The sequence below is a fragment of the Oncorhynchus masou genome, chromosome 23, assembly GCF_036934945.1.
Source record: "Oncorhynchus masou masou isolate Uvic2021 chromosome 23, UVic_Omas_1.1, whole genome shotgun sequence".
NCBI lineage: Eukaryota > Metazoa > Chordata > Actinopteri > Salmoniformes > Salmonidae > Oncorhynchus > Oncorhynchus masou.
In genome coordinates, this window is record NC_088234.1 from 15,684,611 (window position 1) to 15,705,141 (window position 20,531).

At 43.1% G+C, this 20,531-nt stretch overlaps 2 protein-coding genes across 2 annotated transcripts; both read left to right on the forward strand.

Annotated features, from left to right (window-relative positions):
• Positions 1-4,297: 4,297 nt before the first annotated feature.
• LOC135510436 (mucin-2-like) lies at positions 4,298-9,929 on the forward strand (the record flags this gene model as incomplete). Its single annotated transcript, XM_064931350.1, has 4 exons — positions 4,298-4,593; positions 5,791-6,146; positions 7,900-8,148; positions 9,688-9,929. Coding segments are annotated over 4 exons (1,143 nt in total), but the record flags the coding sequence as incomplete, so codon positions are not given.
• A 2,125-nt stretch (positions 9,930-12,054) lies between these two features.
• LOC135510423 (mucin-2-like) lies at positions 12,055-19,330 on the forward strand (the record flags this gene model as incomplete). The annotated part of the gene is made up of 6 exons (XM_064931325.1): positions 12,055-12,343; positions 14,607-15,000; positions 15,068-15,736; positions 15,855-16,475; positions 16,594-16,775; positions 18,945-19,330. Coding segments are annotated over 6 exons (2,541 nt in total), but the record flags the coding sequence as incomplete, so codon positions are not given.
• Between the last annotated feature and the right edge of the window lie 1,201 nt (positions 19,331-20,531).

Sequence of the window (20,531 nt, forward strand, 5' to 3'; positions counted from 1 at the left end):
TGGATTTGTCATTCAAGATGTTTCTTTCCAACGTGTCTTGCTAATGACAACATTGCCTGCGATGTTGATGAAATTCTCTGGCCAGATCCAGCTAGGCGAAGAGACAATGTCTAGGTATTTATATATATATATATATATATATATATATAACTTGCAATACGTAAAGTGACGTTTGGTTACAGTATTATGAATCTCCATGTCAACATTTTGGTCGTGTTGAGAAATAAATGAGTTTCTTCAGTCTGCAACATTGGTCTTGTGTAGTGTTTGGTGAATTTACATTTTATTTGTACTTTGTTGATAGTAGCCTACTCTAATCATATGGAAGTAGAAGTGCTAAAAGTGTTTTAGGTTTATCACAGCAGAGTGTAACTCGTGCAAACAGAGTATAGTAATGTGAAACGTGTGTTTCATATGGTAACAAAGTGTGGTTTTTAAAAAGAAGTGTATAGTTTTTACAAGAGTGTTTAATTTTGCAAAGGATCTGTAGTGTTTTGCTAATTGGGTGTGTGGTTGTGCTAATTGTGTGTAGTGTTTTGAAAACACGGGCCCTGTTTTGAAAATCGTGCTTAAGCAATCAAAAAAAACTGTAAGATCCATATATAATACATTACTGTAGGACCTCCTTTGTTAATTATATGTCTTCAACAGCTACATGAAACATTTTGCAAGATAAACAACAATCTACTGTGATATCTTAACATGAACATTTATTATCATGTCACAGCTATGGAACCTTGCCAAAGAGCACTCAAAAACAAAAAACGTGTGTGTGTGTGTGTGTGTGTGTGTGTGTGTGTTATTAGGTCACAAGGAAGTAGATGAAGACAGGCATTCATTTTTGTTACCATGACCTGGGACCTGATATATATGGTCTCTGTGTGCCAAGCTCTGATTCACACTCGGTTGTATATCATGTCCTTGAAACAGTTCAATTCAACACTCGTCTAGCTGAAGTTAAATCAACCCGGTAAGCCATATTTTAATGAACTACTTTCACTACTAACTATTTAACAGGCCTATGTTAATAACACTAACAAATAATTGTCAGCCACTAGTGAATGGAGGGAAGTGATGCCGGAGAAAATGGTAGGATGATGATTTACTGGGAAAGATGGGTTGATCTGTGACTGTCTGAAGGTTGGAATTAATGAGTGTTGGAATAAATACATAGACACATGAACAGTATAAATGTTTGAGCTCCTCCAATCAGGGTGAGAATGTGTGTTTAGTTTTGTGTTTTGGTTTCACGGTCTGAGAAGTGTGTGTGCTGGTCGTGGTGGTTATGGTATCAGGAATCAAGGTAAGACCCAAGTGCAGATGGTGAGAAGTAACAATGCTTATCATAACACTGGGACAGGCAAACGACAGGTCAAGGAAGGCAGGGGTCGATAATCCAGAGCAGGAGCAAGGTACAGGACGGCAGGCAGGGTCAGGGACAGGCAGAGAGGTCAGGCGGGCAGGTACAGGGTCAGGACAGGCTAAGGTCAAAAACCAGGAGGACGCAGAAAAAGAGAGGCTGGGACAGAAAACACAGGTATAAATACACAATGCATAATGGGGAAGACGAGCAACACCTAGAGGGGGTGGAGACAAGCACAAGACAGGTGAAACTGATCAGGGCGTGACATATGGGTGCGCTCGCTTCCATACCAGCCTGGGCAAGGGCAGGGCTTGGTCCTTCCCACCCTGGAAAATCCCTTTAGGCAGGGGGCTTCGCCATGCTGGCACCACCTGACAAGCGCACCCACTGATGCGAGCACCCATTAACATTGTCTTTGTAATGTATTTTTGTTGTTTTAATAGCAATAATAGTAATCGTCCTCAGTAACGTTAGAAATTAGGGTTTAAGACGTCATGCTAGAGATAGATAATAAATAGACTAATACATTATTTGGCACCAAACAATTCACCTGAATACTTGTCTTTTTTTGTATGAAGTTCTATTGAACAAGACTGGATATTTGTTTCAATGTCTTCTAACATGGAGGCTCATATATGCTCTTCTATACAGAGAAATGGTGGGGTTTCTCTGCGTTCTCCTCTCTCTGACTGCTTTACAAGTGGAGGGTTTCAGTGGGGGAGGATCTTCCATTGCTTCTCAGTGTGGCTCAATGCTACCTGGTAATAGTTTTCATGGCAGCACAGGGCAGAGCTCTTCCTCACCATACACTGTCACTGTCAACCAGACCACCTACCAGCCAGGAGACACCATCCAAGGTGAGTCACCGAGATGGTTGAAACACACTATTAGGCTTACCCAATCCATACTGTTTTGGCTCAGATGAGGGAACGGAGTGGGAACAGTAATCTGTCTGGACATTTCTAATACACAACCCATTTTATTCCCCAGCAATTTTTTAAAAATGTTGTGAGAAAATTTAAATAAACATTTTAACAGGGCTTATTGTGTTACTTTTTGTTGTTACTTATCTTTAGTCTACTTGGTAAATATTTTCTTCTTGAACTGCACTGTTGGTTAAGGGCTTGTAAGTAAGCGTGTCACAGTAAAGTCTACACTTGTATTCAGCGCATGTTACAAATAAAGTTTGATTTGATTTGAGATAGACCATTTACCAGAATTGCCCTTTGGCAATCCGTCCCTGCTCAGGCATTAACTTTTCACATAGCGTATTCCAGCACAGTTAACGTGACAATATAAGATTGCTAAGAGGCAGGGAATCATGACTTAGTCCAAGGACATGTCGTCCAGAGTTTTAGCACTCAATTTCTCTTTCTTTCTCCTTCTCTCTCCCTTTTTCAATTTCTCTCTCTCCCTTTCTACCTCTCTCTCTTTCTCAGTGACCCTGTCAGGAACCTTCACCTATAAAGGGTTTCTTCTGGAGGCCCATGAGGAAGGACAGAACAAGCCTGTGGGAACGTTCTCTCTGGGCAGTGGAACTAGGATCATTCTTGTGCCTTGCAATGGGATTGCAGTGAGTTACTGTTAGGGTTGTAAAATTCCCAAAATTTCCCCAGTTGGAGGATTCCCACCCTGCTCCTACCCTCCTGAATCATGAGATCCTCCAACTGAGATTTCTGGAAAACCTGGGACATTTTGGGAGAGTTTCTGTTATTTTGTAACCCTAGTTACAATACAGCACAGGACATTCTGTCCATAGTCTTCACTGTTACCAATTTACCCACTGATTTATTGGACTATATTGACTCATCAATACGTCAAATGAAGCTGACTTGAGCCCAATAATAGGAGAGATTTTACTGGTCCGACTACACAGTGCTGAAAAGTAGGGTTGCAAAAATTCCGGTAACTTCCCAAAATTCCAAGGTTTTCCAGAAATCTAGTTGGTGGATTCCAGATGTACTGCTTAAAACCTGGGTATTTTGGGCAAGTTACCGTAATTTTCCAACCTTAAACAAGAGTTTGTTACCTTTACGTACTATAGCTAGACCCACCAATAAGCATTGATCAGTGTCTTACCTTACATCAATGCGTACCAAGGTCATTGTTCTCTATTGATTGACTTTCCTGGTTGTTTTATTTTTAGGCCTCTGGGGTGAGTCATAGCAACAATCAACCTAGATCATCAGTAACAGTCACCTGGACAGCACCATCATTGAGTAACATCGTAGTCAAGTGAGTCTCTACTGGAGTTGAACAATTACAGTAACTTTCTCCAAATTCCCAGGTTCTCCAGAAATCCTGGTTGGAAGTTACTGGCATTTGGCAACCAAAGTCTCTGCTAAAACCATCACAAACACGACACAGTTCTTTTTGACATGATTTTTCTGTAGGATGCAACTGAAATAACATATTTTGTCAAATGTTTGCAGAGGTGCAATATATCTATTTGTAGTATAAAAACATTTTGATGCATGATCCAACGGCACAGAAAACAGTTCAGCATCTAGATTTCATTTACCGTTGGTTGTGTTGTCGAAATGACCTTACGTTGATGACTTCCTCCAAACCCATTCGATTTTCTATGGTGATTCAGTGTCATCACATAGATATTTGGGGTTGAAATTACGAGAAACAACGTTGATTATACTAGTTTTACCCAGTGATAAGCCTCTAAATGTTTGCTCTGGGTTGCAAAATTCCAGAAACTTTCCCAAAACTCACAGGTTTTCCAGAAACGGATGATCTGCAGAATCAGGACGAATGAGCACTGGGAATCCTACAACCATGGAATTTTACAACTACTACTACAACAACTACGGATCCTAATACAACAACTACTGCTCCAACTACAACAACTACTGCTCCGACTACAACAACTACTACCACTACTACAACAAAAACGTTTCCAAACACTACAAATACTGCACTACAACAACAACTGCTCCAACAACAACAAGTACAATTCCAAATACAACAACTACAGCTCCTACAACAACAACAACTGCTCAGACAACATCTACAGCTCCTACTACAACAACTCTTTCTCCTACTACAACAACTACAGTTCCTACTACAACAACTACAGCTCCTACTACAACAACTACTCCTCCTACTACAACAACGACAGTTCCTACTACAACAACTACAGTTCCTACTACAACAACTACAGCTCCTAATACAACAACTACTGTTCCTATTACAACAACTACTGCTCCTACAACAACTACAGCTGATACTACGACAACTACTGCTCCTACAACAACTACTGTTGATACTACGTCAACTCCTGCTCCTACAACAACTACTGCTCCTACAACAACTACTGCTGATACTAAGTAAACTCCTGCTCCTACAACAACTACAGCTGATACTACGTCCACTCCTGCTCCTACAACAACTACTGCTGATACTACGTCAACTCCTGCTCCTACAACAACTACTGCTGATACTACGTCAACTACTGCTAAAACTACGTCAACTACTGCTGATACTATGTCAACTCCTGCTCCTACAACAACTACTGCTGATACCATGACAACTACTGCTCCTACGACAACTACTGCTGATACAACGACAACTACTGCTGAAACTACGTCAACTACTGCTCCTACAACAACTACTGCTGATACTACGTCAACTACTGCTCCTACAACAACTACTGCTGATACTACAACAACTACTGCTCCTACAACAACTACAGCTGATACTACGACAACTACTGCTGATACTACGTCAACTACTGCTCCTACAATAACTACAGCTGATACTACACCAACTACTGCTCCTACAACAACTACTACTGATACTACGTCAACTACTGCTCCTACAACAACTACTGCTACTACAACAACTACTGCTGATACTACGTCAACTCCTGCTGATACAACGTCAACTCCTGCTCCTACAACAACTACTGCTCCTACAACAACTACTGCTCCTACAACAACTACAGCTGATACTACGTCAACTCCTGCTCCTAAAACAACTACTGCTGATACTACGTCAACTCCTGCTCCTAAAACAACTACTGCTGATACTACGTCAACTCCTGCTCCTACAACAACTACTGCTGATGCTATGTCAACTCCTGCTCCTACGACAACTACTGCTCCTACAACAACTCCTCCTAATACTACGTCAACTACTGCTGCTTCGACAACTCCTGCTGATACTATGTCAACTGCTGCTCCTACAACAACTACTGCTGATACTTCGACAACTACTGCTCCTGCAACAACTACAGCTGATACTACGACAACTACTGCTGATACTACGTCAACTACTGCTGCGACAACAACTACAGCTGATACTATGTCAACTCCTGCTCCTACAACAACTACTGCTGATACTACGTCAACTACTGCTCCTACAACAACTACTGCTGATACTACGACAACTACTGCTCCTACAAAAACTACAGCTGATACTACGACAACTACTGCTGATACTACGACAACTACTGCTCCTACAACAACTACTGCTGATACTACGACAACAACTGCTGATACTACGTCAACTACTGCTCCTACAACAACTACTGCTCCTACAACAACTACTGCTCCTACGACAACTACTGCTCCTACGACAACTACTGCACCTACAACAACTACTGCTGATACTACGACAACAACTGCTGATACTACGTCAACTACTGCTCCTACAACAACTACTGCTCCTACAACAACTACTGCTCCTACAACAACTACTGCTCCTACAACAACTACAGCTGATACTACGACAACTACTGCTCCTACAACAACTACTGTTGATACTACGTCAACTACTGCTCCTACAACAACTACTGCATACTACGTCAACTACTGCTCCTACAACAACTACTGCTCCTACAACAACTACTGCTCCTACAACAACTACTGCTCCTACAAAAACTACTGCTGATACTACGTCAACTACTGCTGATACTACGTCAACTACTGCTCCTACAACAACTACTGCTCCTACAACAACTACTGCTCCTACAACAACTACTGCTCCTACAAAAACTACTGCTGATACTACGTCAACTACTGCTGATACTACGTCAACTACTGCTCCTACAACAACTACTGCTCCTACAACAACTACTGCTCCTACAACAACTACTGCTCCTACAACAACTACTGCTCCTACACCAAGTACTGCTGATACTACGACAACAACTGCTGATACTACGTCAACTACTGCTCCTACAACAACTACTGCTCCTACAACAACTACAGCTGATACTATGTCAATTACTGCTGATACTACGTCAACTACTGCTCCTACAACAACTACTGCTCCTACAACAACTACTGCTCCTACAACAACTACAGCTGATACTACGACAACTACTGCTCCTACAACAACTACAGCTGATACTACGACAACTACTGCTCCTACAACAACTACTGTTGATACTACGTCAACTCCTGCTCCTACAACAACTACAGCTGATACTACGTCCACTCCTGCTCCTACGACAACTACTGCTCCTACAACAACTCTTCCTAATACTATGTCAACTACTGCTCCTACAACAACTACTGTTGATACTACGTCAACTCCTGCTCCTACAACAACTACTGCTCCTACAACAACTACTGCTGATACTAAGTAAACTCCTGCTCCTACAACAACTACAGCTGATACTACGTCCACTACTGCTCCTACAACAACTACTGCTGATACTACGTCAACTACTGCTCATACAACAACTACTGCTGATACTACAACAACTACTGCTCCTACAACAACTACAGCTGATACTACGACAACTACTGCTGATACTACGTCAACTACTGCTCCTACAATAACTACAGCTGATACTACACCAACTACTGCTCCTACAACAACTACTGCTGATACTACGTCAACTACTGCTCCTACAACAACTACTGCTACTACAACAACTACTGCTGATACTACGTCAACTCCTGCTGATACAACGTCAACTCCTGCTCCTACAACAACTACTGCTCCTACAACAACTACTGCTCCTACAACAACTACAGCTGATACTACGTCAACTCCTGCTCCTAAAACAACTACTGCTGATACTACGTCAACTCCTGCTCCTAAAACAACTACTGCTGATACTAAGTCAACTCCTGCTCCTACAACAACTACTGCTGATGCTATGTCAACTCCTGCTCCTACGACAACTACTGCTCCTACAACAACTCCTCCTAATACTACGTCAACTACTGCTGCTTCGACAACTCCTGCTGATACTATGTCAACTGCTGCTCCTACAACAACTACTGCTGATACTTCGACAACTACTGCTCCTGCAACAACTACAGCTGATACTACGACAACTACTGCTGATACTACGACAACTACTGCTGCGACAACAACTACAGCCTATACTATGTCAACTCCTGCTCCTACAACAACTACTGCTGATACTACGTCAACTACTGCTCCTACAACAACTACTGCTGATACTACGACAACTACTGCTCCTACAAAAACTACAGCTGATACTACGACAACTACTGCTCCTACAACAACTACTGCTGATACTACGACAACAACTGCTGATACTTCGTCAACTACTGCTCCTACAACAACTACTGCTCCTACAACAACTACTGCTCCTACGACAACTACTGCTCCTACAACAACTACTGCTCCTACAACAACTACTGCTGATACTACGACAACAACTGCTGATACTACGTCAACTACTGCTCCTACAACAACTACTGCTCCTACAACAACTACTGCTCCTACAACAACTACTGCTCCTACAACAACTACAGCTTATACTACGACAACTACTGCTCCTACAACAACTACTGTTGATACTACGTCAACTACTGCTCCTACAACAACTACTGCATACTACGTCAACTACTGCTCCTACAACAACTACTGCTCCTACAACAACTACTGCTCCCACAACAACTACTGCTCCTACAACAACTACTGCTGATACTACGTCAACTACTGCTGATACTACGTCAACTACTGCTCCTACAACAACTACTGCTCCTACAACAACTACTGCTCCTACAACAACTACTGCTCCTACACCAACTACTGCTGATACTACGACAACAACTGCTGATACTACGTCAACTACTGCTCCTACAACAACTACTGCTCCTACAACAACTACAGCTGATACTATGTCAATTACTGCTGATACTACGTCAACTACTGCTCCTACAACAACTACTGCTCCTACAACAACTACTGCTCCTACAACAACTACTGCTCCTACAACAACTACAGCTGATACTACGACAACTACTGCTCCTACGACAACTACTGTTGATACTACGTCAACTACTGCTCCTACAACAACTACTGCATACTACGTCAACTACTGCTCCTACAACAACTACTGCTCCTACAACAACTACTGCTCCTACAACAACTACTGCTCCTACAACAACTACTGCTCCTACAACAACTACAGCTGATACTACATCAACTACTGCTCCTACAACAACTTCTGCTCCTACAACAACTACTGCTCCTACAACAACTACAGCTGATACTACAACAACTACAGCTGATACTACAACAACTACAGCTGATACTACAACAACTACAGCTGATACTACAGCTGATACTACAACAACTACTGCTCCTAAAACAACTACTGCTCCTACGACAACTACTGCTCCTATGACAACTACTGCTCCTACGACAACTACTGCTCCTACGACAACTACTGCTCCTACGACAACTACTGCTTATACTAAGACAACTCCTGCTGATACTACGACAACAACTGCTGATACAACATCAACTCCTGCTCCTACAACAACTACTGCTCCTACAACAACTACTGCTCCTACAACAACTACAGCTGATACTACGTCAACTCCTGCTCCTAAAACAACTACTGCTGATACTACGTCAACTCCTGCTCCTAAAACAACTACTGCTGATACTACGTCAACTCCTGCTCCTACAACAACTACTGCTGATGCTATGTCAACTCCTGCTCCTACGACAACTACTGCTCCTACAACAACTCCTCCTAATACTACGTCAACTACTGTTGCTTCGACAACTCCTGCTGATACTATATCAACTGCTGCTCCTACAACAACTACTGCTGATACTTCGACAACTACTGCTCCAAAAAACAACTACAGCTGATACTACGACAACTACTGCTGATACTACGTCAACTACTGCTGATACTACAACAACTACAGCTGATACTATGTCAACTCCTGCTCCTACAACAACTACTGCTGATACTACGTCAACTACTGCTCCTACAACAACTACTGCTGATACTACGACAACTACTGCTCCTACAAAAACTAAAGCTGATACTACGACAACTACTGCTGATACTACGACAACTACTGCTCCTACAACAACTACTGCTGATACTACGACAACAACTGCTGATACTACGTCAACTACTGCTCCTACAACAACTACTGCTCCTACAACAACTACTGCTCCTACAACAACTACTTCTCCTACAACAACTACTGCTGATACTACGACAACTACTGCTCCTACAAAAACGACAGCTGATACTACGACAACTACTGCTGATACTACGACAACTACTGCTCCTACAACAACTACTGCTGATACTACGACAACAACTGCTGATACTACGTCAACTACTGCTCCTACAACAACTACTGCTCCTACAACAACTACTGCTCCTACAACAACTACAGCTGATACTACGACAACTACTGCTCCTACAACAACTACTGTTGATACTACGTCAACTACTGCTCCTACAACAACTACTGCATACTACGTCAACTACTGCTCCTACAACAACTACTGCTCCTACAACAACTACTGCTCCTACAACAACTACTACTGATACTACGTCAACTACTGCTGATACTACGTCAACTACTGCTCCTACAACAACTACTGCTCCTACAACAACTACTGCTCCTACAACAACTACTGCTCCTAAACCAACTACTGCTGATACTACGAAAACAACTGCTGATACTACGTCAACTACTGCTCCTACAACAACTACTGCTCCTACAACAACTACAGCTGATACTATGTCAACTCCTGCTCCTAAAACAACTAGTGCTGATACTACGTCAACTACTGCTTCTACAACAACTACTGCTGATACTACGTCAACTCCTGCTCCTACAACAACTACTGCTGATGCTATGTCAACTCCTGCTCCTACGACAACTACTGCTCCGACAACAACTCTTCCTAATACTATGTCAACTACTGCTCCTACGACAACTACTGCTCCTACAACAACTACTGCTCCTACAACAACTACTGCTGATGCTATGTCAACTCCTGCTCCTACGACAACTACTGCTCCGACAACAACTCTTCCTAATACTATGTCAACTACTGCTCCTACGACAACTACTGCTCCTACAACAACTACTGCTCCTACAACAACTACTGCTGATGCTATGTCAACTCCTGCTCCTACGACAACTACTGCTCCTACAACAACTCTTCCTAATACTATGTCAACTACTGCTCCTACAACAACTACTGTTGATACTACGTCAACTCCTGCTCCTACAACAACTACTGCTCCTACAACAACTACTGCTGATACTAAGTAAACTCCTGCTCCTACAACAACTACAGCTGATACTACGTCCACTCCTGCTCCTACAACAACTACTGCTGATACTACGTCAACTCCTGCTCCTACAACAACTACTGCTGATACTACGTCAACTACTGCTAAAACTACGTCAACTACTGCTGATACTATGTCAACTCCTGCTCCTACAACAACTACTGCTGATACTACGACAACTACTGGTCCTACGACAACTACTGCTGATACAACGAAAACTACTGCTGAAACTACGTCAACTACTGCTCCTACAACAACTAATGCTGATACTACGTCAACTACTGCTCCTACAACAACTACTGCTGATACTACGTCAACTACTGCTCCTACAACAACTACTGCTGATACTACAACAACTACTGCTCCTACAACAACTACAGCTGATACTACGACAACTACTGCTGATACTACGTCAACTACTGCTCCTACAATAACTACAGCTGATACTACACCAACTACTGCTCCTACAACAACTACTGCTGATACTACGTCAACTACTGCTCCTACAACAACTACTGCTACTACAACAACTACTGCTGATACTACGTCAACTCCTGCTGATACAACGTCAACTCCTGCTCCTACAACAACTACTGCTCCTACAATAACTACTGCTCCTACAACAACTACAGCTGATACTACGTCAACTCCTGCTCCTAAAACAACTACTGCTGATACTACGTCAACTCCTGCTCCTAAAACAACTACTGCTGATACTACGTCAACTCCTGCTCCTACAACAACTACTGCTGATGCTATGTCAACTCCTGCTCCTACGACAACTACTGCTCCTACAACAACTCCTCCTAATACTACGTCAACTACTGCTGCTTCGACAACTCCTGCTGATACTATGTCAACTGCTGCTCCTACAACAACTACTGCTGATACTTCGACAACTACTGCTCCTGCAACAACTACAGCTGATACTACGACAACTACTGCTGATACTACGTCAACTACTGCTGCGACAACAACTACAGCTGATACTATGTCAACTCCTGCTCCTACAACAACTACTGCTGATACTACGTCAACTACTGCTCCTACAACAACTACTGCTGATACTACGACAACTACTGCTCCTACAAAAACTACAGCTGATACTAAGACAACTACTGCTGATACTACGACAACTGCTGATACTACGACAACTACTGCTCCTACAACAACTACTGCTGATACTACGACAACAACTGCTGATACTACGTCAACTACTGCTCCTACAACAACTACTGCTCCTACAACAACTACTGCTCCTACGACAACTACTGCTCCTACGACAACTACTGCTCCTACAACAACTACTGCTGATACTACGACAACAACTGCTGATACTACGTCAACTACTGCTCCTACAACAACTACTGCTCCTACAACAACTACTGCTCCTACAACAACTACTGCTCCTACAACAACTACAGCTGATACTATGTCAACTACTGCTGATACTATGTCAACTACTGCTGATACTACGTCAACTACTGCTCCTACAACAACTACTGCTCCTACAACAACTACTGCTCCTACAACAACTACTGCTCCTACAACAACTACTGCTCCTACAACAACTACTGCTGATACTACGTCAACTACTGCTACAACAACAACTACTGCTACAACAACAACTACTGCTCCTACAACAACTACTGCTCCTACAACAACTACTGCTCCTACACCAACTACTGCTGATACTACGACAACAACTGCTGATACTACGTCAACTACTGCTCCTACAATAACTACAGCTGATACTACACCAACTACTGCTCCTACAACAACTACTGCTGATACTACGTCAACTACTGCTCCTACAACAACTACTGCTACTACAACAACTACTGCTGATACTACGTCAACTCCTGCTGATACAACGTCAACTCCTGCTCCTACAACAACTACTGCTCCTACAACAACTACAGCTGATACTACGTCAACTCCTGCTCCTAAAACAACTACTGCTGATACTACATCAACTCCTGCTCCTAAAACAACTACTGCTGATACTACGTCAACTCCTGCTCCTACAACAACTACTGCTGATGCTATGTCAACTCCTGCTCCTACGACAACTACTGCTCCTACAACAACTCCTCCTAATACTACGTCAACTACTGCTGCTTTGACAACTCCTGCTGATACTATGTCAACTGCTGCTCCTACAACAACTACTGCTGATACTTCGACAACTACTGCTCCTGCAACAACTACAGCTGATACTACGACAACTACTGCTGATACTACGTCAACTACTGCTGCGACAACAACTACAGCTGATACTATGTCAACTCCTGCTCCTACAACAACTACTGCTGATACTACGTCAACTACTGCTCCTACAACAACTACTGCTGATACTACGACAACTACTGCTCCTACAAAAACTACAGCTGATACTACGACAACTACTGCTGATACTACGACAACTACTGCTCCTACAACAACTACTGCTGATACTACGACAACAACTGCTGATACTACGTCAACTACTGCTCCTACAACAACTACTGCTCCTACAACAACTACTGCTCCTACGACAACTACTGCTCCTACGACAACTACTGCTCCTACAACAACTACTGCTGATACTACGACAACAACTGCTGATACTACGTCAACTACTGCTCCTACAACAACTACTGCTCCTACAACAACTACTGCTCCTACAACAACTACTGCTCCTACACCAACTACTGCTGATACTACGACAACAACTGCTGATACTACGTCAACTACTGCTCCTACAACAACTACTGCTCCTACAACAACTACTGCTCCTACAACAACTACAGCTGATACTATGTCAACTACTGCTGATACTAGGTCAACTACTGCTGATACTACGTCAACTACTGCTCCTACAACAACTACTGCTCCTACAACAACTACTGCTCCTACAACAACTACTGCTCCTACACCAACTACTGCTGATACTACGACAACAACTGCTGATACTACGTCAACTACTGCTCCTACAACAACTACTGCTCCTACAACAACTACAGCTGATACTATGTCAACTACTGCTGATACTATGTCAACTACTGCTGATACTACGTCAACTACTGCTCCTACAACAACTACTGCTCCTACAACAACTACTGCTCCTACAACAACTACTGCTCCTACACCAACTACTGCTGATACTACGACAACAACTGCTGATACTACGTCAACTACTGCTCCTACAACAACTACTGCTCCTACAACAACTACAGCTGATACTATGTCAACTACTGCTGATACTACGTCAACTATTGCTCCTACAACAACTACTGCTCCTACAACAACTACTGCTCCTACAACAACTACAGCTGATACTACGACAACTACTGCTCCTACAACAACTACTCTTGATACTACGTCAACTACTGCTCCTACAACAACTACTGAATACTACGTCAACTACTGCTCCTACAACAACTACTGCTCCTACAACAACTCCTCCTAATACTACGTCAACTACTGCTGCTTCGACAACTCCTGCTGATACTATGTCAACTGCTGCTCCTACAACAACTACTGCTGATACTTCGACAACTACTGCTCCTGCAACAACCACAGCTGATACTACGACAACTACTGCTGATACTACGTCAACTACTGCTGCGACAACAACTACAGCTGATACTATGTCAACTCCTGCTCCTACAACAACTACTGCTGATACTTCGTCAACTACTGCTCCTACAACAACTACTGCTGATACTACGACAACTACTGCTCCTACAAAAACTACAGCTGATACTACGACAACTACTGCTGATACTACGACAACTACTGCTCCTACAACAACTACTGCTGATACTACGACAACAACTGCTGATACTACGTCAACTACTGCTCCTACAACAACTACTGCTCCTACAACAACTACTGCTCCTACAACAACTACTGCTCCTACGACAACTACTGCTCCTACGACAACTACTGCTCCTACAACAACTACTGCTGATACTACGACAACAACTGCTGATACTATGTCAACTACTGCTCCTACAACAACTACTGCTCCTACAACAACTACTGCTACTACAACAACTACTGCTCCTACAACAACTACAGCTGATACTACGACAACTACTGCTCCTACAACAACTACTGTTGATACTACGTCAACTACTGCTCCTACAACAACTACTGCATACTACGTCAACTACTGCTCCTACAACAACTACTGCTCCTACAACAACTACTGCTCCTACAACAACTACTGCTCCTACAACAACTCCTCCTAATACTACGTCAACTACTGCTGCTTTGACAACTCCTGCTGATACTATGTCAACTGCTGCTCCTACAACAACTACTGCTGATACTACGTCAACTACTGCTCCTACAACAACTACTGCTGATACTACGACAACTACTGCTCCTACAAAAACTACAGCTGATACTACGAAAACTACTGCTGATACTACGACAACTACTGCTCCTACAACAACTACTGCTGATACTACGACAACTACTGCTCCTACAACAACTACTGCTGATACTACGACAACAACTGCTGATACTACGTCAACTACTGCTCCTACAACAACTACTGCTCCTACAACAACTACTGCTCCTACGACAACTACTGCTCCTACGACAACTACTGCTCCTACGACAACTACTGCTGATACTACGACAACAACTGCTGATACTACGTCAACTACTGCTCCTACAACAACTACTGCTCCTACAACAACTACTGCTCCTACAACAACTACTGCTCCTACAACAACTACAGCTGATACTACGACAACTACTGCTCCTAAAACAACTACTGTTGATACTACGTCAACTACTGCTCCTACAACAACTACTGCATACTACGTCAACTACTGCTCATACAACAACTACTGCTCCTACAACAACTACTGCTCCTACAACAACTACTGCTCCTACAACAACTACTGCTGTTACTAGGTCAACTACTGCTGATACTAGGTCAACTACTGCTGATACTACGTCAACTACTGCTCCTACAACAACTACTGCTCCTACAACAACTACTGCTCCTACAACAACTACTGCTCCTACACCAACTACTGCTGATACTACGACAACAACTGCTGATACTACGTCAACTACTGCTCCTACAACAACTACTGATACTACGACAACAACTGCTGATACTACGTCAACTACTGCTCCTACAACAACTACTGCTCCTACAACAACTACTGCTCCTACGACAACTACTGCTCCTACGACAACTACTGCTCCTACAACAACTACTGCTGATACTACGACAACAACTGCTGATACTACGTCAACTACTGCTCCTACAACAACTACTGCTCCTACAACAACTACTGCTCCTACGACAACTACTGCTCCTACGACAACTACTGCTCCTACGACAACTACTGCTGATACTACGACAACAACTGCTGATACTACGTCAACTACTGCTCCTACAACAACTACTGCTCCTACAACAACTACTGCTCCTACAACAACTACTGCTCCTACAACAACTACAGCTGATACTACGACAACTACTGCTCCTAAAACAACTACTGTTGATACTACGTCAACTACTGCTCCTACAACAACTACTGCATACTACGTCAACTACTGCTCATACAACAACTACTGCTCCTACAACAACTACTGCTCCTACAACAACTACTGCTCCTACAACAACTACTGCTGACACTAGGTCAACTACTGCTGATACTAGGTCAACTACTGCTGATACTACGTCAACTACTGCTCCTACAACAACTACTGCTCCTACAACAACTACTGCTCCTACAACAACTACTGCTCCTACACCAACTACTGCTGATACTACGACAACAACTGCTGATACTACGTCAACTACTGCTCCTACAACAACTACTGCTCCTACAACAACTACAGCTGATACTATGTCAACTACTGCTGATACTATGTCAACTACTGCTGATACTACGTCAACTACTGCTCCTACAACAACTACTGCTCCTACAACAACTACTGCTCCTACAACAACTACTGCTCCTACACCAACTACTGCTGATACTACGACAACAACTGCTGATACTACGTCAACTACTGCTCCTACAACAACTACTGCTCCTACAACAACTACTGCTCCTACACCAACTACTGCTGATACTACGACAACAACTGCTGATACTACGTCAACTACTGCTCCTACAACAACTACTGCTCCTACAACAACTACTGCATACTACGTCAACTACTGCTCCTACAACAACTACTGCTCCTACAACAACTACTGCTCCTACAACAACTCCTCCTAATACTACGTCAACTACTGCTGCTTTGACAACTCCTGCTGATACTATGTCAACTGCTGCTCCTACAACAACTACTGCTGATACTTCGACAACTACTGCTCCTGCAAAAACTAAAGCTGATACTACGACAACTACTGCTGATACTACGTCAACTACTGCTGCGACAACAACTACAGCTGATACTATGTCAACTCCTGCTCCTACAACAACTACTGCTGATACTACGTCAACTACTGCTCCTACAACAACTACTGCTGATACTACGACAACTACTGCTCCTACAAAAACTACAGCTGATACTACGACAACTACTGCTGATACTACGACAACTACTGCTCCTACAACAACTACTGCTGATACTACGACAACAACTGCTGATACTACGTCAACTACTGCTCCTACAACAACTACTGCTCCTACAACAACTACTGCTCCTACGACAACTACTGCTCCTACGACAACTACTGCTCCTACGACAACTACTGCTGATACTACGACAACAACTGCTGATACTACGTCAACTACTGCTCCTACAACAACTACTGCTCCTACAACAACTACTGCTCCTACAACAACTACTGCTCCTACAACAACTACAGCTGATACTACGACAACTACTGCTCCTAAAACAACTACTGTTGATACTACGTCAACTACTGCTCCTACAACAACTACTGCATACTACGTCAACTACTGCTCCTACAACAACTACTGCTCCTACAACAACTACTGCTCCTACAACAACTACTGCTGTTACTAGGTCAACTACTGCTGATACTAGGTCAACTACTGCTGATACTACGTCAACTACTGCTCCTACAACAACTACTGCTCCTACAACAACTACTGCTCCTACAACATCTACTGCTCCTACACCAACTACTGCTGATACTACGACAACAACTGCTGATACTACGTCAACTACTGCTCCTACAACAACTACTGCTCCTACAACAACTACAGCTGATACTATGTCAACTACTGCTGATACTATGTCAACTACTGCTGATACTACGTCAACTACTGCTCCTACAACAACTACTGCTCCTACAACAACTACTGCTCCTACAACAACTACTGCTCCTACACCAACTACTTCTGATACTACGACAACAACTGCTGATACTACGTCAACTACTGCTCCTACAACAACTACTGCTCCTACAACAACTACAGCTGATACTATGTCAACTACTGCTGATACTACGTCAACTATTGCTCCTACAACAACTACTGCTCCTACAACAACTACTACTCCTACAACAACTACAGCTGATACTACGACAACTACTGCTCCTACAACAACTACTGTTGATACTACGTCAACTACTGCTCCTACAACAACTACTGCATACTACGTCAACTACTGCTCCTACAACAACTACTGCTCCTACAACAACTTCTCCTAATACTACGTCAACTGCTGCTCCTACAACAACTACTGCTGATACTTCGACAACTACTGCTCCTGCAACAACCACAGCTGATACTACGACAACTACTGCTGATACTACGTCAACTACTGCTGCGACAACAACTACAGCTGATACTATGTCAACTCCTGCTCCTACAACAACTACTGCTGATACTTCGTCAACTACTGCTCCTACAACAACTACTGCTGATACTACGACAACTACTGCTCCTACAAAAACTACAGCTGATACTACGACAACTACTGCTGATACTACGACAACTACTGCTCCTACAACAACTACTGCTGATACTACGACAACAACTGCTGATACTACGTCAACTACTGCTCCTACAACAACTACTGCTCCTACAACAACTACTGCTCCTACAACAACTACTGCTCCTACAACAACTACTGCTCCTACGACAACTACTGCTCCTACGACAACTACTGCTCCTACGACAACTACTGCTCCTACGACAACTACTGCTCCTACGACAACTACTGCTGATACTACGACAACAACTGCTGATACTACGTCAACTACTGCTCCTACAACAACTACTGCTGATACTACGACAACAACTGCTGATACTACGTCAACTACTGCTCCTACAACAACTCCTGCTCCTACAACAACTACTGCTGATACTACGTCAACTACTGCTCCTACAACAACTACTGCTCCTACAACAACTACTGCTCCTACAACAACTACTGCTCCTACACCAACTACTGCTGATACTACGACAACAACTGCTGATACTACGTCAACTACTGCTCCTACAACAACTACTGCTCCTACAACAACTACTGCTCCTACACCAACTACTGCTGATACTACGACAACAACTGCTGATACTACGTCAACTACTGCTCCTACAACAACTACTGCTCCTACAACAACTACTGCATACTACGTCAACTACTGCTCCTACAACAACTACTGCTCCTACAACAACTACTGCTCCTACAACAACTCCTCCTAATACTACGTCAACTACTGCTGCTTTGACAACTCCTGCTGATACTATGTCAACTGCTGCTCCTACAACAACTACTGCTGATACTTCGACAACTACTGCTCCTGCAAAAACTAAAGCTGATACTACGACAACTACTGCTGATACTACGTCAACTACTGCTGCGACAACAACTACAGCTGATACTATGTCAACTCCTGCTCCTACAACAACTACTGCTGATACTACGTCAACTACTGCTCCTACAACAACTACTGCTGATACTACGACAACTACTGCTCCTACAAAAACTACAGCTGATACTACGACAACTACTGCTGATACTACGACAACTACTGCTCCTACAACAACTACTGCTGATACTACGACAACAACTGCTGATACTACGTCAACTACTGCTCCTACAACAACTACTGCTCCTACAACAACTACTGCTCCTACGACAACTACTGCTCCTACGACAACTACTGCTCCTACGACAACTACTGCTCCTACGACAACTACTGCTGATACTACGACAACAACTGCTGATACTACGTCAACTACTGCTCCTACAACAACTACTGCTCCTACAACAACTACTGCTCCTACAACAACTACTGCTCCTACAACAACTACAGCTTATACTACGACAACTACTGCTCCTAAAACAACTACTGTTGATACTACGTCAACTACTGCTCCTACAACAACTACTGCATACTACGTCAACTACTGCTCCTACAACAACTACTGCTCCTACAACAACTACTGCTCCTACAACAACTACTGCTGTTACTAGGTCAACTACTGCTGATACTAGGTCAACTACTGCTGATACTACGTCAACTACTGCTCCTACAACAACTACTGCTCCTACAACAACTACTGCTCCTACAACAACTACTGCTCCTACACCAACTACTGCTGATACTACGACAACAACTGCTGATACTACGTCAACTACTGCTCCTACAACAACTACTGCTCC